This window comes from Hyperolius riggenbachi, chromosome 2 (genome assembly GCF_040937935.1).
Source record: "Hyperolius riggenbachi isolate aHypRig1 chromosome 2, aHypRig1.pri, whole genome shotgun sequence".
Taxonomy (NCBI): domain Eukaryota; kingdom Metazoa; phylum Chordata; class Amphibia; order Anura; family Hyperoliidae; genus Hyperolius; species Hyperolius riggenbachi.
The window spans coordinates 60,934,639-60,957,850 of record NC_090647.1 but is presented as its reverse complement, the minus strand read 5'-3'; the positions used below and the strand labels follow the sequence as shown (position 1 = coordinate 60,957,850).

At 45.6% G+C, this 23,212-nt stretch overlaps 1 protein-coding gene across 1 annotated transcript in view; it reads left to right on the top strand.

Moving 5' to 3' along the window:
- The window catches only part of LOC137544792 (rho GTPase-activating protein 42-like), a 397,590-nt gene extending 374,858 nt beyond the window's left edge, over positions 1-22,732 (top strand). Inside the window, exons 15-20 of the mRNA XM_068265881.1 lie at positions 6,315-6,399; positions 8,928-8,986; positions 12,627-12,732; positions 13,788-13,947; positions 20,594-20,738; positions 22,293-22,732. Of these exons, the coding sequence (XP_068121982.1) occupies positions 6,315-6,399; positions 8,928-8,986; positions 12,627-12,732; positions 13,788-13,947; positions 20,594-20,738; positions 22,293-22,732 (995 nt within the window). The remainder of the gene's footprint in view (positions 1-6,314; positions 6,400-8,927; positions 8,987-12,626; positions 12,733-13,787; positions 13,948-20,593; positions 20,739-22,292) is intronic.
- Positions 22,733-23,212: the final 480 nt, after the last annotated feature.

Sequence of the window (23,212 nt, the reverse complement as noted above, 5' to 3'; positions counted from 1 at the left end):
CCCAGTCACCCAGTGGCCAACTGTGTCACGTTTGAGAACCCTGCCAATAACAGAATGACTGAAATCAATCTAACAAATCTGATTGGCTGTTTGTGGCTCCACCCCTTTAGTGAATTTGGACCCCAGTCACCCAATGACTGACTGTATCAGGTTTGAGGCCTCTGCCACTAACAGTGTAAGAATGGTAGCAATTTGAATATTCCCCTTGAAAATCAAGGTACATTTTGATTGGCTGTTGTAGGCTCCACCCACATTTCTGAATATTTATCCCAGTCACCTAGTGGCCAATTGTGTCAAGTTTGGGAACCCTGTGATGTAAAAAATGAAGTTGTTGGCACCGCCCACTTTTTCTAACCTTGACATACAGTCATTCAATTATCAAATTTATCAGCTTTGGGGTCCTTGGTATAAATACTTTGTATATTCCCATTGAAAAATAAACAAATCTGGCTGTTTGTGGCTCCGCCCCCTTCCTGAATTTGGACCCTAGTCACCCAGTGACCAACTGTACCAGGTTTGAGGCATCTGCTTTTACCAGAATAAGAGAATGGTAGCAGATGAAATATTCCCTTTGAAAATCAAAAGGTGAATTTTTATTGGCTGTTGTAGGCTCCACCCACCTTCCAAAATCTTAATCTGTCACCCAATGACCAACTGTGCAAAGTTTGAGAACTCTGCCATTAACGATGTAAGAATGGCTGCAGTTTATGTTTTCCCAGTAAAAGTTGTTTTGGCTCCGCCCACTTTTTGTAACCTTGACACACAGTCCCTCAATGACCAAGTTTGTGAGCTGTCAGGTTCCTGGCATCAAAAATGTGTGAATGGAAGCAGTTTATCCACCAAGGAAATCTGATTGGCTGTATGTGGCCCCGCCCCTTTAGTGAATTTGGACCCCAGTCACCCAATGACCGACTGTAGCAAGTTTGAAGCCTCTGCCATTAAAAGTGTAAGAATAGCAGCAGTTTAAATATTCCCCTTGAAAATCAACAGGTGACTTTTGATTGGCTGTTGTAGGCTCCACCCATTTTCTTGAATCTTAATCACATCCACCCAGTGACCAAGTGTGCCAAGTTTGAGAACCCTGCGATGAACAGTCTAAGAATGGCTGCAGTTTACATTTTCCCATTTAAAATGAACGGCTGAAATTTGATTGGCTGTTTTATGCTCCGCCCACTTTTCCTGGATTTGTAACCTTGGTCACCAAGTGACCAACTGTGCCATGTGTGGTAACTCTGGCTTGATTACTGTGAGAATGGCAGCCTTTTACATGTTTTCCATTGACTTGAATGAGTGGAATCTGATTTGCTGTTTGTAGCTCCGCCCAGGTGTGCAGGGGGGCCGCGAGACCCCCAGAACATATCATCCCAGGTAGTGAGGGATCTGTATACCAAGTTTCGTTCAAATCGGACACACACATCCGATTTTATATATATAGATTGGAGGTTTTGGAAATAGGAAGTGGGAAAAAATAAAGTGTTTATAAGTAATTTTCACACTACCCAAAACTAAAATACTTAAAGGACACCTGAAGTGAGAAGGATATGGAGGCTGCCATGTTTATTTCCTTTTAAACCATGCAAATTGTCTGGCTGTCCTGCTGATCCTCTGCCTCTAATACTTTTAGCTATAGACCCCGAACAAGCATGCAGCAGGTCCGGGGCTCTGAGTAAAGTCTGACTAGATGAGCTGCATGCTTGTTTAGGTGTGTGATTCATACACTACTGCAGCCAAATAGATCAGCAAGACAGCCAAGCAATCTGCATTGTTTAAAAGGAAATAAATATTATTATTTAGTATTTATACAACATCTTCCGCAGGGCTGTACAGAGTATATTGTCTTGTCATTAACTGTCCCTCTGAGGGGCTCACAATTTAATCCCTAACATAGTCATATGTCTATGTATGTATCGTTTAATGTATGTATGACAGTCTAGGGCCAATTTAGGTGGAAGCCATTTAACTTACCTGTATGTTTTTGTTATGTGGAAGGAAACCGAGTGCCCAGAGGAAACCCCCGCAGACACGGGGAAAGCATACAAGCTCCATGCAGATGGTGCCCTAGCTGAAATTTGAACTGGAGACCCAGAAGAATATGGGAATATTTGAGAAGGATGTGGATTTTTCCTTTTAAAATAATACCACTTGCCTTACTCTCCTGCCGATCCTGTGTCTCTAATACTTTTAGCCACAGCCCCTGAACAAGCATGCAGATCAGGTGCTCTGACTGAAGTCAGACTGGATTAGCTGCATGCTTGTTTCAGGTGTGTGATTCAGCCACTACTGCAGCCAAAGAGATCAGCAGGACTGCCAAGCAACTGATATTGCTTAAAAGGAAACATCCATATCCCTCTCAGTTTAGGTTCCCTTTAAGTATTTTTTTCTAGTACAGGTAGTACCCGGTTAACGAACGAGATAGGGACTGTAGGTTCGTTCTTAACCTCAATCTGTTCTTAAGTCGGAACATTGTGCCATCTCTGTCCCCTGTACCTCCTCTGTGCCCCCCTGTGCCTCCAGTGTCCCCCTCTGTGTCACCTCTGCCCTCTGTACCTGCTTATACAAGTTTAAAAGCCATTTTTCTTTGATTTTTTTAAAATCGATTTTCTCAAAAACTACAAGTCCAATTTGAAAACTTTTTTTTTTACTTGTTCTCATGGAAACACAGAATCCATGCCATTCGTATCAGCGGGTCGTTGGTAAGTCGGGCGTTCGTAAGTTGGGAACTACCTGTAATAGGCTTTAACTGGATGTCTTGGAAGTCTAGTGTTGTTTCTCTTCTAATGTCAAAGAAAGGAAAAAAAAGTTTGGGTTTTCATTTTTTAGACTAAAAGCATCTATTTCTGTGAAACTACATGTAAAAGTAAAGGTGTTTTTGTTCATTTAATTTTCTGAAAGAAAGCCTACATGTGATTTTATTACACACTCCTGAAATAATCCGAACAAGCACCTGTGTCTCCAATCCGCTTATTTAGGTAAACAAAGTGGCATGTAGCTGTCTTCATTACACTTAATTTGTTATCGGGGTATAGTCAGACTTTTATGCCTTATTAGATAAAATTGTATATTGGTAATTTGCGTACACTTTAGAAGCATGAGGTAATATGAAGAACAGGCTGACATTGTCACAAAGCTCTTCATACAGGATATGGGCTCTCTTAGGATTCTTATGAATGCTCTTTTTCTAAACATCCTCAGATCTGTCTGAAGAGAGATCCACATTCTCAAGAGCATAAGTGTTCTATGCTCACATAAATAGAGATAACTGCTTGCCCTACCAAACTGCATCAAACATTCAATGGACCTCCTTTCTGTGATGTATGGATGTAGAGATTTGGTCACTGTGGCCTAGTTGCCCCTCCAGCCCACACAGGAAGTTGTAAACCACAGTGATGTCATTTCCTGTCTACCTAAAGAAGCCAGGAGGCTGGACTTCATATTGCAGGAGGCGGGGCAATCAGCAGTAGAAAGTATGAGGTCTACCTTCAGGATAAGTTACTTTATTCATGCATAGGGATGATGAATGATAGGGATGATAGCAATGAGATGGACATACTTTAGAATTATGCAAATTTGTATGCAAATATATGCAGTTTGAAAAAGGACCAATCATTTTAAACCTGGGTTTAAATTGATTGGTCCATTTTCAAACTGCATACATTTGCATAAAAATGTACATAAATTTGCATCAACTCGGAAGAATTTGCATCTCTTTGATCATCCCCATTTATGAATATGCTTCCAATGTACTGGTGCAAGAATAACAACCTTGTCCTCAATGCTGCAAAGACTGTTGAGCTGACTGTTGATTTCAGGAGGAACCCCCTCCCCCCCCCCCACTCTCCCACCAGTCTACATAGGCGACACCGAAGTCTCCAGAGTACCATCAGTCCGGTTCCTTGGCACAACCCTATCCGCAGACCTAAGATGGGGGCAGAACACCACCAAAATTCAGAGGAAGGCACAACAAAGGCTATTTTTCCTGCGCCAACTTAAAAAATTTGGAATGCCTCGGGAGCTGCTGACCTGTTTCTACACCGCCACCATGGAGTCTATACTTTGCTCTTCAGTAATCGTCTGGTATGCCAGCGCAACGGCCAGTGACAGACATAGACTGCAAAGAGTCATTAGTGAGGCAGAGAGGATCATTGGATCGCCCCTACCACCTCTGGATCTCCTCCACACGGCCAGGATGAGGAAGAGGGCCACCAGGATCTCCTGCGACCCCTCCCACCCTGGCAGCCGCTTCTTTGAGCCTCTCCCATCCGGCCGGCGCTTCCGAACCATCCAATCCAAGACCACCAGGCGCAGGAACTCTTTCTTTCCCCAGGCTGTTCTACTGCTCAACAACACTGACGCCTGACTATTCCCTCCTAGCCCCCAATCAGCAGGCTTGCCCCAGGTGCTTCTCTTCAGCCTTAATGTCTGCATCCAACTCTCACTAGCACAATGATCCATGACATCGTACCTGTTAAAGCTGCTTGGACTCCGTCAAGGTTATCTTACCAACGCAGCAGCATGTAAAATGGTAGCGACTGCAGACGTAGAATGTAAAATGTACTGTTAATCCTTTTAGTTTAGTCTGTGTATTTGTACTTGTAGCCATATATGTAAGATAGACAACTGTTGACGTGTATTTTGCCTTTGCCATGTATACCACAAGCAATTCCGAGTACGGTACCCCCGCACTTGGCGAATAAATCCATCTTGTATCTTGTACAGTGTCAATATAACATGATCAACAGCTAATAGCAAGGCTGGACTGGAAATGTACACCTTTGAGATATGCGAAGACACCCATAAAAAACTGATGCAAAACTGACAGGACAGGTCTGAACTGGAAATGTACAGATTAATGTGTGATCACATCCATAGAAACACATACAGCACTGATGCCAACTCATAGCTCCCAACTGTCCCTCTCTTGGAGGGACAGTCCCTCTTTGGGAGCCATGTCCCTCTGTCCTCCTCACTTGTCCCTCTTTCAGGACTTTGTCCCTCTTTCTATGTAAATATATATGTATATTTCTCTACAAAAAAATGTGTTTGACTATAAACTTTATTCTCATCCTTTAACCACTTGCGGACCAGGTACGTTGAATCAACGTCCAGCAGGTGGTGCTACCGTTCTGACTGGACGTTGATTCAACGTCCGCGCTAACAAACCGTCCCGACGCGATCGTGCGCACCCGGAGGGGGAGATTAAGCTGTCATATGACAGCTGGCATCTCCCCCGAGTGATCAGCAGCCATCGCGTATGGCTGCTGATCACGTGATCACGTGATCGCTGGCGGATCGTAGTGATCACTTTGACAGCGGCGGTAGGGGGGAAAAGAAGAGGATCCACTCACCTCCCTGCCGTTCCAGCGACGATTTGCGCCCCCCTCTGCTCTGGCCGGCATCTCTGCTCCGTCTGAGGTCAGCGCCGGGTCCCGGCTTCATGACGTCATCAAGCCGCGACTCGGACCTGAGCGTCATTTGGAGCGGAGATGCCGGCTGGAGAAGAGGTGGCTACTGCGGCTCATCGCTGGAGCCTCGAAGGTGAGTGAAATCTGCCAGCTACAGGGGGAACACCTGCCTCCATGGGGGTCACCATGCCCAGCCAGCCACAGACGGGCCGCCCGACCCCCCCCCCCCCCCCCCAAACGCGCGTTCCACCTCCATGCAAATTGCCCCGGTCCTTAAGGGGGTTTAGGCGGCCGGTCCCGAAGTGGTTAAATTGATGTATTACTGATTTTAAAATGTTAATATGAAGGAAAATGAACCAGGATAGAGAGGACCAGTGTGTTTTGAATTATAAAACAACATATTTTTCTTATGAAATCTTTAAGGTATGTGTGAGTGACTAGGGGTGTGACAGGGGCGTGATCAGGGGTGTGGCTTAAGTGTCCCTTTTTCTCATCTCAAAAAGTTGGGAGGTATGGCCAACTGTCAAAAACTGACAGGATTGGACACTATTTTATATGCGGACCAAACCTTGTAGTAGCTTTCACAGCTACCTGCTTGTAGGAAACAGTTCCTGCCTGTTGCCTTCCAAAATAAATCAGTAGACATGGTACCATATTTCAGACATATTTTATTGTCCAGGAAGTTTATCTCGCTGACACACTTCTGTGGCAACACCCAAATAAAAGGCTGCAAGTTCAGGTTTGTGGCATCTGAAGAGAGAAAAACCTAGACACAGACTCTGATTGTGGTGTGCATATCTGTGGAATAAGGCCGTTCATATTTACAGTTTATTAGGCTTGTTGAAGGCAGATTTACAATGGTTGTAAATGTATTGCTGACTGTATTTTAATGGTTTTTTTTGTATTTTTAAGCTCCCAAAGCGTCTCCTGATATGGATCTTGATTTGGAACTATGGGACAATAAAACAATAACCAGCGCTCTCAAAAACTACCTTCGGTGAGTTCATTTTTGTGTCTCACCTGGTCAGGGCTGCATCAGAAATGTTTGGATCCCAAACTTGGAAAACCTACTGGTCCCCCCTCACTCCCCCCCCCCCCCCCCATATTTAAAGAGAACCCGAGGCGGGGTTCTTCCAGCGCAATCCCCATACAGAGGCTGGGTCTGCCTATAGAGCCCAGCCTCTGTTGCTATTTAGTTTCTTCCAAAGCCCCCCCTGCGCGCTGTCAGACCCCATAAAACACAGCCGCGCTGGCGACACACAGCGTGTCGCAGCCGGCTGTGTTTATCTCACTAATGTCAGTCTCCGCTCTCCCCCGTCTCCTGAATCACTCTGGTCCTCGCCCACGTCCCTTCCCTCGCCGCTGATTGGAGGGAAGGGACGCGGGCGGGGGCCGGAACGATTCAGGAGGCGGGGGAGAGCGGAGACTGACGTTAGTAAGGTAAACACAGCCGCACAGCGTGGCTGTGATTTATGGGGTCTGGCTGAGCGCAGGGGGGTCTTTGGAGGAAACTAAATAGCAACAGAGGCTGGGCTCTATAGACAGACCCAGCCTCTGTATATGGATTGCAATGGAATAACCCCGCCTTGGGTTCTCTTTAAAGAGACTCCGTAACAAAAATTGCATCCTGTTTTTTATCATCCTACAAGTTCCAAAAGCTATTCTAATGTGTTCTGGCTTACTGCAGCACTTTCTACTATAACAGTCTCTGTAATAAATCAATGTATCTTTCCCCTGTCAGACTTGTCAACCTGTGTCTGGAAGGCTGCCAAGTTCCTCAGTGTTGTGGTTCTGCTACGACCCCCCCCCCCCCCTCCAGGCCCCTCTATGCACACTGCCTGTGTATTATTTAGATTAGGGCAGCGTCTCTCTTCTCTCTTATCTTTTACAAGCTGGATAAATCGTCCTCTGAGCTGGCTGGGCTTTCACATACTGAGGAATTACAGACAAGGGCAAAGCTGTTTGCAGGAAGAAAAGAGCAGCCTGAAACTTCAGTGCATGAGAACTGCAGGGGAAAAGAAACACACAATGATCTCTTGAGATTCAAAAGGAAGGGTGTATACAGCCTGCTTGTGTATGGATGTATTTTCTATGTGTGGACATACTGTACATCAACCTACTTCCTGTTTTGGTGGCCATTTTGTTTGTTTATAAACAAACTTTTTAAAACTGTTTTTAACCACTTTTAATGCGGCGAGGAGCGGCGAAATTGTGACAGAGGGTAATAGGAGATGTCCCCTAACGCATTGGTATGTTTACTTTTGTGCGATTTTAACAATACAGATTCTCTTTAAGGAGAACTCCCTATATTTAAGGTGATCACCAGTGATCAGCAAAGCACTGTGACCCATGTAATCCTATGGGATTACTCTGACTGCAGTGCTTGAGCAGCGCTTGCAATTTGGGAAAATCACATAGCGCTGCATGCAGCATTTTCTCAGTGATTGTGATGTGATTCTCATTCACTGAAATGAGAATGACAAAGCACAAGCATAGCAAAATCACAAAAATTTGCAATGCAAAACAGCCGACCAAGGTGAACACAGCCACACCCAGTGACTGTCTGTACATTCTGTGACAGACTTGCAGCTCGGGGGCCATATTTGTGGCATTGTTCGCCAGCCCCAGACTCACTCAGGCCCCATACTGCAGACACACCTGTGATGCCCTGATGGCGGCCCGGCAGCTGGTTGCAGAGCTTATCAGATCCATTCAGCTAAAGCAAAACTTCCAGAATCGCACTGAAAACAGCCTTCAGTTAGTAACACTATTAACATTGTCCATGTATGTTTGTTTTCCATGACAAAATCAGCACATCCTGATGTATTGGGCGTTGGCTGAGGTATTGGATATAGCTATGGTGGGTGAAACTGTATTCACGCACACATAAAGTAAATGTACATGCAGAGCTGGATCTTCCACAAGGCAAACCTAGGCAGTTTCCTACGGCTTGGACACAGAGTGTAGGGGCCTGGTGGATGGAGCAGTGCTTTTCAGCGCTGCTAGATTTGGGCGCAGCCGGCGCCTCCATAGACTTCAATGGGAATCATTCCTATTGATGCGCTCAGTGAGTAACGTCGTTAAAGTTGCTTAAAAACATAATAATTCGGCCTCCAGCAATCGCTGTAAGCCGAATTATTTCAGTCCCCCACTATCCATGTTGGCCTGGAGGGGGAATAGTAATTAAATCGGCCCAGACTTGTGCAGAAGCAGGAACAGCTATATACCGCTGTATCCTGCGCCCAAGTCTACCGGCGCCGATTTCAAATGTACTCCTGGTGGATGCTAGCCTCACCAATTCTTATTTAAAAAAGCCAGGTGATCATCAGCAGTAGGCAAAAACTGCTATCTTGCCATTTTATCTTAATCCTTTTTTGTGCACATGGAAATAGTCCATTTCATTTCATTATTGTATAAAGTAATATGTGAACAACATGTAAATTCTCCTACACTGGCTGCATATCTTTGAACTGGATGCTTGTGACCTTGATCATGTTAGTAATGCGATGCTTTTCATATTGACAGATGTCTGACTGAACCTCTCATGACCTACAAATGGCACAAGGATTTCATTCTCGCAGTCAGTAAGTACCACTGTTGTAATGGCAAAATCACTGACCTCATTCACCACACACAGTACACAGAGCAGTGGAGGCTTTGGAATTTATTTTTAAAGCAGCAGAGACAGCCATACTATCCCAGGAAAAAAAAACATATATAGAAGTAGATAGATACTTGTACTACATACTTAACATATGTATTTCACTCTCCACATTTTGATTTCAGTTAATTTTATATCGTAAATAAAGAGAAAACTGTTCCAGGCATTTTCCATCTTTACTGCCGAATCCAATCCTGATGTCATTTTCTCCCTTACACTTTTTTTTCCTCCTAGAAACTGCACTGTCACATCTAGCTTGCTTTGTAAACACATGTGAGCACAGCATAGATTTCAGCAGCTAATGCAGAAGGGTGAGGTGTATTTCCTTTCTCAGCCTTCTGTCACACTGAACTGCCCTCAGCCAATCAGTGAGGAGCAGGACATGGGAGGGGAGATCACAAGCTTCCCTATCCCTGGCAATGTACTAAAAAGGAGCCAGGCTGACTGAGATAAGATTCATTATAGCATACACATTTATGAATATATTGGAATGCTTGCGATGCAGACTGCATGTAGACTACATAATCAACACAGAGCAGGGGGTAAATGGTATTTGATTTTATGGCTGACAATCCCATTTTAAAGAGCTGCTGACTAAACAAAAACTATGGTAATATACAGTAGCTAACAGCAGAGCTGTCCCCGCCCCTCTTTCCAGGAAGTCGCCCAGTACTGGCAGTGATAGACAAGAAGTAGGACACTTTTTACTCTGCTATTTTAGAACAGGAAGTGACAGGAGGAAGAAAGCAGCAAGTTACATATTAGCCATATTAGCAACCTGTGGCAGGTCACAGGAGGGTTTTCTTTGTCACAACATATGGAATTTGACTAGCTAGCAGAAACTATTTGATTTTTCTACAGTTTATGTATACTCAGGGTCGTAACTAGAAATCACTGGGCCCCCCTGCGACACTTTGGATGGGGCCCCCTTCTGCCAGGACAGAGCACTCGGGGAGAGGTAGAGAGGTTGGGGGCTGGACGTTGTACAGAAGAGTTTGCTGCACACTGAATAGGGACAGTCTACAAATCTTTGTCTGCAAAACTTTGTACAATTCATTATCAGTGGCTGAGCAGATGCAGTCATCAGAACAATTGTGCAGAGAGCAGAAAGTTTTTTTTCTCTCTCCTTGCCCTTAGTTGCCAGTCTCTCAGGATGGGGCCCCCTGTGGCTTCTGCCCCCCCCCCCCCTGCGGCTGCAACCCTTGCAGGGTCTTTTGTTACGCCCCTGTGTATACTGCAAAATGGATAGTGACTAAGACAGGGAGCACATTTGCCAAAGTGGCTTTCACTGCAATTCCTGGGCTTCCGTTATTCTATGTGTCAGATTGTGATGGTGTTTTCCTGCACGTGATTTTCCGCTTTCATTGTGCGATTTTTTTTCTGATGTGGCGCAATACACTGTAATTAGTAATGCGTGCATTGTGCAGAAAAATAGCAGGAAGATGTGAGACTTAAAAACACAGGAAAAAAGAAAAATGCACAGAGTCCAACATGGGTTTCCCGAGCGAGGCCGTTGACTTCAATGGCCCGAGCATCAAGTGCGACCAACCAAGGATTGAACTTCATCCCAATCAGTGACATGAGAAATATTTACCTATTCTCGAATCGGTCATCAGGGGGATCTGTGTGGCTGATATTGTGGTGAAACCCCTCCCACAGTGTGATGTCAGGACCTAAGTCCTGACAGTTTCCTGTCTGTGAGCCTTGTTGTATTGTGGGAAATAACAGCTGTTTTCAACTGCCAAGTAACCAGTATCTCCATCTGTGCACATGTATATGTAAAAAAAAAAAAATCCTTTTAGCCTATCGCAGTGTTAGTGGGTGTGGTTATGCATAATGGCAGTTGGTGCTGTCTAGTTTTTTACTTGTCTGTCAGTAGTAAAGATGATGACATGCAGGCTGATTGTGGATCAAACAACATGAACATATTACATGGCGAATATCCGTCATTTCTTGATACCTCTTCTATTTTTTTTTTATTTTTTTTTTACTTCTGACTTTGCAATGTATTAGTTTATTTTTTCGCGAAAGTTCCTCTTTAAAGGGAAGGTTCACGGTGCATTAAAAAAAATGCTAATCCACTTACCAGGGGCTTCCTCCAGCCCGTGGCAGGCAGTATGTGCCCTCGGCGCCGCTCCGCAGGCTCCCGGGCTCCTCCAGTGGCGCCCCCCCCGACCTGGCCAGGCCCGGCTGTCAGGTCGGGCTCTTCTGCGCTCCAAAATGGGCCTCACGCGGGCGCGCTGACGTCATCGGACGTCCTCCGGGCTGTACTGCGCAGGCGCAGTAGTTCTGCGCCTGCGCAGTACAGCTCGGAGGAGGTCCGCGTGAGGCGCATTTTGGAGCGCAGAAGAGCCCGACCTGGCAGCCGGGCCTGGCCAGGTCGGGGGGGCCACTGGAGGAGACCGGGAGCCTGTGGAGCGGCGCCGAGGGCACATCCTGCCTGCCACGGGCTGGAGGAAGCCCCATGTAAGTGGATTAGCATTTTTATTTTTTTTATGGACCGTGAACCTTCCCTTTAACTACTGTTATACCTGCATGATGTAACATGGGTGAATTAAGCGTACTAGGGCAAGGTAAGATACCAGTTTAGGCTCACTCTGCTTGCCACAAGGCTTGTTTGGTGAGGAGAAGAGTGGGGGAAGGAGGAGCCAAAAAGCTGGCAACCAGCTCCCTAGGACTCCACCAGTCTCCATACATTTGCCTAGCTTGGCCTATAGATGATCAGGTTATGTGCCCCAACAGGTCCTCAAATTTAGCTTGACTTCCGAAGACAAACCCTCTCTTATACTGGCTGGGCCCTGTCAGAGCTATGCCACGTCCTCCCTCTCCACAGCCTTGGCCATGCCATGCCCAGCAGTTTTATAGACACTTCGGCACCAGTACAGAGACCAGGAGTGTGCCAGGTAGTTGTGTGTAGAGTAAGATTTTTCCGCTGACCTCTTGGGCTTTCAGAGCTTAGGGCTCTTTCACACTAGAGGCCTTTTTCGTCGTTTTACCGCCACGGCCATAGTTTGTGTTTTCCATGGTAAAACTTTAATTTTACCTTTCACACTTAACGCCGCATTTTTGAGCATTGCGTTTTGAAGCTCCTCGGCACTTTTTCAGGGCCGACGACGGTGTTTCGCATTTCAATGATAGTCAATGGAAAACGCAAACTACAGCTTTTTTAAAACGTTTCACCGCTGAAAAAAATTTTCAGAGCTGTAAAACGCTTTGAAAACGCTATGGAAAAGCTATATATTAGCGTTGAAAAGCATAAAATTGCTTTCAAAAAGCACCAAAACAGCAAAAGGCAGCATTTTAGCCTTTTCTACTGCAGCCTCTAGTTTGAAAGAGCCCGAAGAGACAGAAGAGACAGAACAGCGGTACTGTTGGAGTAGTATGATTACAGCGCCCCCTGTAGGATCACATTATGTAGGAAGTCATATTCCCAGTAAAAATGATTTTCCAGCAATGACCTTGGTGTGATCAGTTACCAGACTGTGTACATTATATAATCTCAGCTTACTGTAATGCGTAATAAGCAGCTTGGGAGTAATAATATTGCTGCTTTTTCCCCACAGAATCAGATGACCAGAACTACAGAGTGCAAGCAGTACACGCTTTGGTTCACAAACTGCCCGAGAAGAACCGGGAGATGCTGGACATCTTAATCAAGCACCTTGTCAAGTAATGTCTTATGCATATATGTATAGTCTCCTGTTTGTCTTAAAGCAAACCTGAAGTGAAAAAAAAGTATGCTATAATGCATTGTATGTGTAATACGGATAATGAATAGAACATTAGTAGTAAAGAAAAGAGTCTCATATTTTTATTTTCAGTTATATATATATTTTTTTATAACATTGCATCATTCTGTCATATTAGCAGTTTACAAACCACACTCTGTCTTTCAAAGAGAATCTGAAGTGAAAAAACAAACAAACAAAAATAAACAGATACTCACCTAAGGAGAGGGAGGGCTCTGGGTCCTATAGAGCCTTCCTGTTCCTCCTATGGTGACCGAGTTCCTGCACTGGATCCCCGTCAGCTGTCTCCAACCGATGGGTCAGAGACAGCTCACTTCCGCCGCTTTGACAGGCTTTGTCAATCTTCGGGAGCTCGAGTGCTCCCGAAAACGGCCGCTCCGGCGCGAGAATGCATGCTTGCCCATGCACAGTACGGAGCGCCCGTCTTATCTTATAGTTTTTACACTTATTTTTTGTGTTGCGGTGGGGATGTCATGCTGTAGCATCCCACCGCAATGCAAAAAAATGATAAAAAATGATACATATTTGACCCTGCGGCAGAGTGCACCGACAGGGTCATGTGCATAGCGCCACCCCCCGCTCAGTGACATACTCTCTGCTGGCCAGGAAGTACGTCACTGGAATGCCCATCGGTTCCTGCATGCGCTCCTGTCAAATTAAATTCCTGCATCGCCCATTGACTCCAATGACTTCCGCCACCTCGGAAGTCGTATGGTAACACACTGCAGACTTTTGTGTTGCTGGGTGGTGATTGAGAAGCTTCTGGCACAACATGATGTAATGTACAAGGCTCTATACACTTGCATGGCGGTTGTGTAACCCTGTGGTAAAAGGGTTGTAATGCAAGTGTCAAAGGAGACAAAATATAGCACTACAATGTGACAATTCTGTGCTCTACATCATTGTGCCGCCATACAGGCAAACCTGTACGCATTTATTATATGTATTAACTTTCTTTGCACTTTCCTCCCTCAGGGTGTCACTGCATAGCCAGCAGAACCTCATGACTGTTTCCAACCTGGGTGTGATATTTGGGCCCACCCTGATGAGGGCGCAGGAGGAGACGGTGGCAGCCATGATGAACATCAAGTTTCAGAATATAGTGGTGGAAATTCTGATAGAACATTACGAGAAGGTATTGCCATTGCATGCGTTTCATTTCATGTAAAGCTGAACTAGAGTCACTGCGGTATATTCACTAAACTCCATTAAACTTAAGGGACACATAAAGTGAGAGGGATTTGGAGGCTGCCATATTCATTTCTTTTTAAACAAAGCACATTTTCCTGTCTATCCTGCTGATCCTCTGCCTCTAATACTTTTATCCATAGACCCTGTACAAGCATGCAGAGCACATGTTTGGCTGAAGTTTACTGGATTTGCTGTATGCTTGTTTCAGGTGTGTGATTCAGAAATTACTGATGCATGAAAGAGCAGCAGGACTGCCAGGCAACTGGTGTTGTTTAAAAGGAAATACTTTTGGCAGCCTCCATAAACTTTTTGCTTCAGGTGTCTCTTAATCTATGCAGGCAGCTAATTGTCATGTCAAACTAGTCATAATCTAATGAGGTACATACCGTAGTCTTAAAGAGACCCCGAGGTGGGCAGATGGGACACAGAGGCATGCTCTCTGCCTCATAACATGCCTCTGCGTGTCCCCACCGCCGCTCTGCCCCCCCCCCCCCCCCCCCACCGTCGTGCTATATCCCACCGAGATAGGCAACATTATTTGTCGCCATCTCTGAGGTAAACACAGAGAGAGGGATTCCCTGTTCAAAATGCCAGCTAGGGGCGGTCTAACAGGATTTGCAGAGCTGCTATTGGGCAGCTCCCTGGCCACACCCCCTGCTTCTCCCTCGCCTCCCTGCACGCTGGCTGAGAGAATGATTACCTATAGGCCACAAAAGTGAAAGTGGGCCAGTGCAGCCCACAGGAGCGGCGTTTTTTTTTTTTTTTTTTTTGTGCGGCTACCTGATCCGCTCAGCCCTACAGGTCAGGTAGCCTACGTTTTTAAAAAAAAAAAAAATTTAAACCTGCACACATGCCAGATGTATGGTTCTTTTTGAAACTGGAGAAAGGCACAAATAAGTCATGAAGGGTTAATAGTACTTACAGTTAGGAAAGTTATGGCTATTATAAAGTATTTCATGTTTGGGGGGGGGGGGGGGGGGGTCTGGGGTGGACAATATTTGGTTACCGGGTGCTTTTGCTGACTTTGCATTGCCTGACTCAGACCTGATAGCAACAATTGAGTACATGTACCAACAGTACATGTTTTGCAGAAAACCACAAACATACACAGGTGAGGTAATTAGTGTCTCAGCAGGGCTGATTAACTTCCTCTATAGATTTCCACAAAACATGCACTGTTGGTGGGCCTTGAGGACAGGGTTGGGGAACACTGCCACTAGTAGTAAAATACTGGTAATTTTACTATGCATCCAGTACCCACCTCTCATTCTCACTTAAAACCTCCACCTAACATGAACAACCCCCCCCCCCCCCCACCCCCCATGCCCAATGCTTTGTAGGTGCGTAACATCCCACACTAATGCCTGCCTAACCCTCCGTTGTAGGTGCCTAACACCCCCCCCCCCCCCCCCCCCCCAACATATTTATGTATTTTTAGCCGTTTGGGTATTATCCAGATTCAATTACCGCAAATTAACACCGGTGCCTAACTGACATGTGCTGCCCAATTGACCTGATTCGCCAGTTATAACTACATGTACATTCTGCTTGAGGGTATCCATTATCATCAGTCTGGGGGACAGTCTGTAGTGAGTACAGGTGTCTCCCAGCATCCCTGTCGTCGCTTTCAGGGCCTTCCCAATTGGGATAATCCTTTGACTACTATTGTAGTTCCTGCAGCAGGAGTCCCTCACAGCTGACTCTCCCCCTCCCCTATTCAAAGGAAACTGACAAACTGACCAACATATCTCTCCAATAATCATTCCTAAGTGGTGGAAAGGATCACCAGCAATCGTTTTGGGCAGCAGAAATGTCCCATCTGTGTGTAGTTGAATTCCTAGATAAAACCTTTGGCCCTCGACACACAAAGCCTGATTTAAACTTTTTGTGCCCCAAGGCCAAGTATGTTGTACCTTCCCTTTCTTGTGCAGCAGTGCCCCTCCCATTCCATGTGCAGCCCCCTCTTCCATGTGTAACACCCATGTACTGTAGCCCCTCTTCCATGTGTCTCATCCATGTACAGCAGCCCCTCCCATTCCATGTGCAGCCTCCTCTTCTATGTATATTATACATGTACAGCAGCTCCTCCCATTCCATATGCAGCCCCCTTTTCCATGTGCATCATCCATGTACAGCAGCCCCTTCCATTCCATATGCAGCCCCTTCTTCCATGTGTATGATCCATGTACTGCAGCCCCCTCTTCCATGTGTATGATCCATGTACTGCAGCCCCTCCCATTCCATGTGCAACCCTCTCTTCTATGTGTAACATCCATGTACAGCACCCCTCACATTCCATGTGCAGCCCCCTCTTCCATGTGTATCATCCATGTACAACGGCCCCTCCCATTCCATGTTCAGCCCCCTCTCCCATGTGCATCATCCGTATACAGCAGCACCCCTCCCACTCCATGTGCAGCCCCCTCTTCCATGTGTATCATTCATGTACAGCAGCACCTCTCCCACTCCATGTGCAGCCCCCTCTTCCATGTGTATCATTCATGCACAGCAGCACCTCTCCCACTCCATGTGCAGCCCCCTCTTCCATGTGTATCATTCATGTACAGCAGCACCTCTCCCACTCCATGTGCAGCCCCCTCTTCCATGTGTATCATTCATGTACAGCAGCACCTCTCCCACTCCATGTGCAGCCCCCTCTTCCATGTGTATCATCCATGTACAGCAGCCCCTCCCATTCCATGTGCAGCCCCCTCTTCCATGTGTATCATCCATGTACAGCACACCTCCCATTCCACATGCAGCCCTCTCTTCCATGTGTATCATTCATGCACAGCAGCCCTCTCCCACTCCATGTGCAGCCCCCTCTTCCATGTGTATCATCCATGTACAGCAGCACCTCTCCCACTCCATGTGCAGCCCCCTCTTCCATGTGTATCATTAATGTACAGCAGCACCTCTCCCACTCCATGTGCAGCCCCCTCTTCCATGTGTATCATCCATGTACAGCAGCCCCTCCCATTCTATGTGCAGCCCCCTCTTCCATGTGTATCATCCATGTACAGCACACCTCCCATTCCACATGCAGCCCTCTCTTCCATGTCTAACATCCATGTACAGCAGCCCCTCCCATTCCATGTGCAGCCCCCTCTTCCATGTGTATCATCCATGTACAGCAGCCCTCTCCCACTCCATGTGCAGCCCCCTCTTCCGTGTTATCATCCATGTACAGCAGCCCCTTTCTTCTATGAACAGCTCCCCTTTATTATGTATCAACCCCTCTTTTAATGTCCATGTGCCCCCTTGGGCTGCAGCCACCCAAGGCCCGGGCCTTTGTGGCCTTTCCATCAATCTGCCCTTGACGACACAGTTTATAAATGTATATGTTACAGCAAGAGGCCAATGTGCAAAATTAATAAAAATTTTGGGATTCCCGGTGGCAATATTGTGACAAATGAAGCCGGCTAGTCGGCTCTGTCTCCTCCCGCCTATTCAGCTCCGGCAGTCAGGGACACGCGTGGCCTCCAGAGTCGTTCGTAGCGGCAGGGAAGCAGAGCGGGAGGGCTGCAGACATTGCTTCTGCCAGCACCCGCTCTGCAGAGGAACGAACGGCAAGATTCCCTGCCGCTACGAACGACTCCGCCTGCCAGAGATGAAAGGAGGTGGGCAGGGGGAGGAGCCAGAGCCGAGGAGCCGGCTTCATTTCTTGCATTATTGCCGCCGGGAATCCCGAAATCTTCATTCATTTCGCACATTGGCCGCAGTGAGACGTCCACTTCTAGTTTTGCCAGCTAGAATCAGAAGTGGCCAGACTTTGGGTTCTGGCCATAACCTATATATAATGCCTACTGATTCTTTCGTCATATTCGTTGAAATCTTGTGGAAGTAAACATAGAAAACCGATATTAGTCATAACAGCTGAAAGTACAAGCAAATCATCTCTTTCTCCGCGTTCGATACTAGAGCGGGGCAATTAGCCTGTCCGTGGTCAGACCTGGCTCCTGATCACAGCTGGGCTCTTCTATCTTCCATGAGGAAAATGCTCTTTGTAATACAGACGTGTAATAATGGAGGAAGCAGAACCGGATCCCACGCTGGGCCTGTAATAAAATAAAAGCCTCTCTGCACCGAGGACTTGTTATGAGCACAAATCATAGAAAATTGGAAGTTACAAAACACAAACTAGAACCGGGATTATTTTAGCTTTTTAGCGTTGTTTGCTACCGAGGTAAACTGTGCTGGGGATAAAGTATGTCCTGTTAGTTGGCAGTTGTGCCGGATACATTGTTCTCTGTAGTAAGCAGCAAGAATATCCATCAACAAGGAGAGGACAGAAGCTCCCTCCAGAAGAGCACTATAAATTGTAAAGATTTTACCAAGTTTAAAGGGAACCTGAAGTGAGGAAAATTATTTAAAATAAACACATGACGTAGCTGCAAATGAATATTACATACTTACCTCACCGTCAGTTCATCTCAGAGGCTCACCATTTTCTTCTTACAGTGATCCCTTCCAGTTCTGACAATATTTTGTCAGAACTGAAATATACCAGTTGCTGACAGTTATATATCAGCAGCTGTCAGTTATAACTGAATGTGCAAGGTAATGTCCATGTTTCCCGATGGCTCAAGTGGGCGATATTACAGTTTAACAGTGTGCTGACCAGGAAGCTGTTAGGGGGTAATGGCCATTTTTAAAATGGAGGATGGAGAAATCCATTGATCACAGTGGACAAATGAGTTGCAGGAGAGGAGTAGAGGACTACACAGGAGGTAAGTGTGACCTGTGTATGGTTATTTTAACTTTTTATTTTCTATTCAGGTTCTCTTTAAGAATAAAGCAGCTTTTCCCACTCCATTGTTTCTAAGCAGAAGATTTGCGATGAGCTACGTCAAGTATATTATTATTATTATTTAGTATTTATATAGTGCCGACATCTTCCGCAGCGCTGTACGGAGCATATTGTCTTACCACTTAAAAATACACTGAAACAAAAAAAAATTATGATATAATGGTTTGTATGTGTTGTACAGCTAAGAAATAAAACATTAGGAGCAGAGACATAAGTCTAATATTGTTTCCAGTACAGGAAGAGTTAAGAGAAAGTCCAGTTGTTATCTCTGCAAAAGAGCCATTGAACTCCACCACTTTAGAGAGCTCCTCTTCTGAAGCTTGTTATCTCAACTGTCAGTCACTCTATTTTCTTTTTCTCTGCCAGAGGACAGGTCAAAAGTTCACTAGCCTGCTCTGTAAAATCATTTAGAATGCTGAGTAGAGTATAAACTGCAAATATTAGAGAATTATGCAATGTTATAAAAAAACACTAATAGCTGAAAATAAAAATATGAGAATATTTTCTTTGCTTCTAATGTTCTAGTAATTATCCATACTACACAACCAATGGATTATATCATATTTTTTTTTTTTTTTTTGCTTCAGTGTCTCTTTAACTGTCCCTCAGAGGGGCTCACAATCTAATCCCTTCCATAGTCATATATGTCTATGTGTGTATCATTTAGTGTATGTATCATAGTCTAGGGCCAATTTGGTGAGAAGCCAATGAATGTATCTGTATGTTTTTGGTATGTGGGAGGAAACCAGAGTGAGGAAACCCACAGAGACGGGGAGAACATACAAACTCCTTGCAGATTGTGCCCTGGCGGTGATTCAAACTGGGGAACCTGCACTGCAAGGAGAGAGTGATAATGTTACATGACCGTGTTGCCCCTATATATGCTGCTAACCACTACGCCCCCATGCTGCACGGCAAGAGTGCTAACCACTATGCGTCCCCACGCTGCCCATATGTATGCTGCACGGCAAGAGTGCTAACCACTATGCCACCGTGCTACCCGTATATGCAGTGAAGCTCACACTCACCTGTCTGCCATGCCGTCTTCTCCATCGCCGGGGGCTCCTCCCTGTTCCTTCTCTCCTGGGTTCCTGTGTCACGTCACTACCGCTATAGGCCATTCACTAGTGGTCACGGTTGGTCTAGTGTTTGGTGCTCCGGAAGAGAAGAGACTGGGAGTAGAGCCCGGCAGTGGAGAGAAGACACGCGCCATCAGACTGGTGAGTGCAAGCTCTGCTGCCTACATTCTGCATAGCCAGGGGAGGCATAAATGCGGAGACCCTTCAAGCAGTGCACATTCCTTTACAATCAATTTCATTGATAAGTTTTGTACTTAGTGGTTGCCCATTGTAAAATCATTCCTCTCCCCGATTTACATTTTGGAATTCATCACTGAAGTAGACATCTTTAGTCCTGTCAGGTGCAGCTCTGTGGAATGTTTGTTTCTGAAAATTCCAAAGGCAGTGAAAATAATGCCTGGCCTACCAGAATGGTCTGGGAGGAGAATTCTTCATAGCTAAACAGCCTAAGCTAAGCATCACTGGGAAGGCGGGGCTACATACCAATATACAGCAATCTATAGCTACAGGAAGTGTTTCTGATGCTGACACCAGGAACATTTACTGCCTTCTATTATACGTCACTACAGGGCCTCTTCAAGAGATCTTGTCAAGGAATTTCATAAAAAAAAGTCTAAATGATTGACACAGTATTGTTGGTTGTTGTTTACTCCCAGTAAGGGGACATTTCTATGTTAGTAAAATCCTGTTGTTTTGTGCAGATCTTTCACACAGCTCCAGACCCCAACGTCCCCCTCCCCCAGGCCCAGGCGCGTTCCATTTCCAGACGAACCAGAGCGATCTGTCTCTCCACAGGAACCCGAAAGCCGAAGGGACGGTACACTCCATGCCTCGCCGATCAGGACAGTGAGTATGAATCCCGAGTTCCTCACAGTGAGGCAAATCAGCAGTTCTGTCATTATGTCACCAACACCCTGTGCTACTGACATGTACCTGCAGTAATCTCCCAATGGCTTTTGTTCACCTGGGGAACCTCCTGGGAGCTCCATGCAGGTAGTGTTCAGTTTTGTGGGACAGGAGTCACACTTATCAATGCAGAAAGTGGAAAGGTTTTTTCGCATATGCAAATGTTCCAGACACTATTTACTGGTGAAACTCGAAAAATATGAATATCCTGGAAATCCATTTATTTCAGTAATTCAACTTAAAGAGGAACTCCAGTAAAAATAATGTAATAAAAAAAGTGCTACATTTTGCCTAATCTCTTTAAATGCAAAATTCTGCCCTGTGTGGAACCCAACCATTTTGGCGTAATTAGAGGGGAGCAGCCATTGCCATTTAGCGTGGCCCAGAGCTGTGTGGTGGCCCACACTAATAACCTTCTCTTCCTCTGATAGAGGGATCCATCATTCAGATCATTTGTTTTTGTGGCTTCACTTCCTATGGGTGTGAAGATCATGATGGCCACACTTTTTTTTAATGATGCTTGCAAGATGGGCTCCAAGGATGTGAGGGTCACCAAAGGGGAGGCACGGGAAGGGGTGTGAACATTGATGGCCCAGTCAAATTGAGCACTATAGCTAGTGCTAAAATGCTGAATCCCTGTGGCAAAACGAAAGGTTTATACCCCCCAAATCCCCTTTACTAAGTGCGGGGAGCGCTTCCTTGAGGCAGAGCTTAGGGCTGTAGCTCTGCCTCTTCGCGCGTCAATCCCCACTGGTCACCGCCTCTTCCCGCCCCTCTCAGTCTTCCTTCACTGAGAGGGGCGGGGAGAGGCGGAGATCCACGGGCAGATTGACGCGCGTGGAGGCAAAGCTACAGCTCAAAGCTCTGCCTCCATGGGCAGCAAGATCCACAACCAAGAAAGTCATGCATTTTGCACAGGGGATTTGGGGGGTATAAACCCCTCGTTTTACCGTGGGGATGCAGAGTTTTAGCACTAGCTATAGTGCTTAACATAAATAGACTTGGTTTTAGACTCGCTTCAGAGTCTCTTCAAAGGGTAATTGAACCTCCATGGGACAAGATGAGATTAATGTGCATGTACAGTGCCATTACCACATAGAACTAGGCAGTGCTCCATTTTTCTATTTCCCACTGTAAGTGTAAAGATTTCAGGTGTGTAAATTACAGTTTCTCTCCAGTCTAGTGGGACTTTAACTCTTAACAATTACTAATTACAAGCCATAAAACTATTGCCTGGCAGAGAACTACTTTTCAGTGCATGGAATAGTTAAAGAAGGTCCATAGTTCACAGATTGTAGCTCTGGAACACTAAAAGACTGAAATTCATCTAAGATAATAAAAACATTAAACCTACATTTTTAGTAATTAAACACAAAATAAACTATGGTATTCTAGCAAAAAGTTATATTTAGTGAGTAGGACCATAGATACAATGGTATCTCGATTTTCAATTCAGGTTTGTTTTAACTCTCTTCTGTTTTTTCCCCCCTATAGGTGACTCATACAGCAGCAGCCCAACCAGCACTCCTATGGGAAGCGTGGAGTCCCTGTCCTCACACTCCTCGGAGCAAAACGTAAATTCCAGATCAGCGTCTTCACCACAGAGAGACAAGAAGGGCAGTGGCATTCCATGGGTGACCTCCACTCCTTCATCTAACGGCCAGAAGAGCTCCAGCCTATGGACTACAAGCCCAGAATCCAGTTCCAAGGAGGACGCCTCCAAAACGGATGTAGAGTCTGATTGTCACAGCGTGTCTTCTGTCACCAGCCCTGGAAACATTTCCCCTCCCATTGACCTGACCAAGAAAGGACTCTATGAGCTTTCTGGACTTAAACGCTCCACGGCCTCCTCTCTGCGCTCCTTACCATCCACGGAAGGTGAGTGCTTGCTCAAGGCTAGAGAACCACGGAGGAAGCAACACTGTGGAAAATAGCACCATAATGACATCCAAAAACACTTTATCATGAGGTTCTTTTATGCTTATTTTTTGTCATATGGTGCAAAACCAGTAATTACTTTAACCTCCTTAGCCGCTATCTCGAGTCCGCAGCTCAGAGTGGTAATCCCGTGTCTGAGTGAGTTATATGCAGGAGCTGCTTCAGATCTCTCTGAGGTATGTTTTTTTTTCTTGTTTTTAGGATGTAAAAGCTTGTGAAAAAATTGCACGGCTTTTAGACCCTTAATCTGGAAATAATCATAACGCCGGGGAGTTTAAAATATGCCGAATATATATATATATATATATATATATATATATATCACAAAAAAAACAGGATTATCTAAAGGAGAGAAAGTTTTGATCCGGAGATAGGCAAAACTAGCTGATCTCTGTCGGGTCCGCTCAACTGCGCAGGTGCAGGAGACTTGCGCCTGCGCAGTAGAGCGGCCCGATGGAGATCGGCTATTTTCGCCT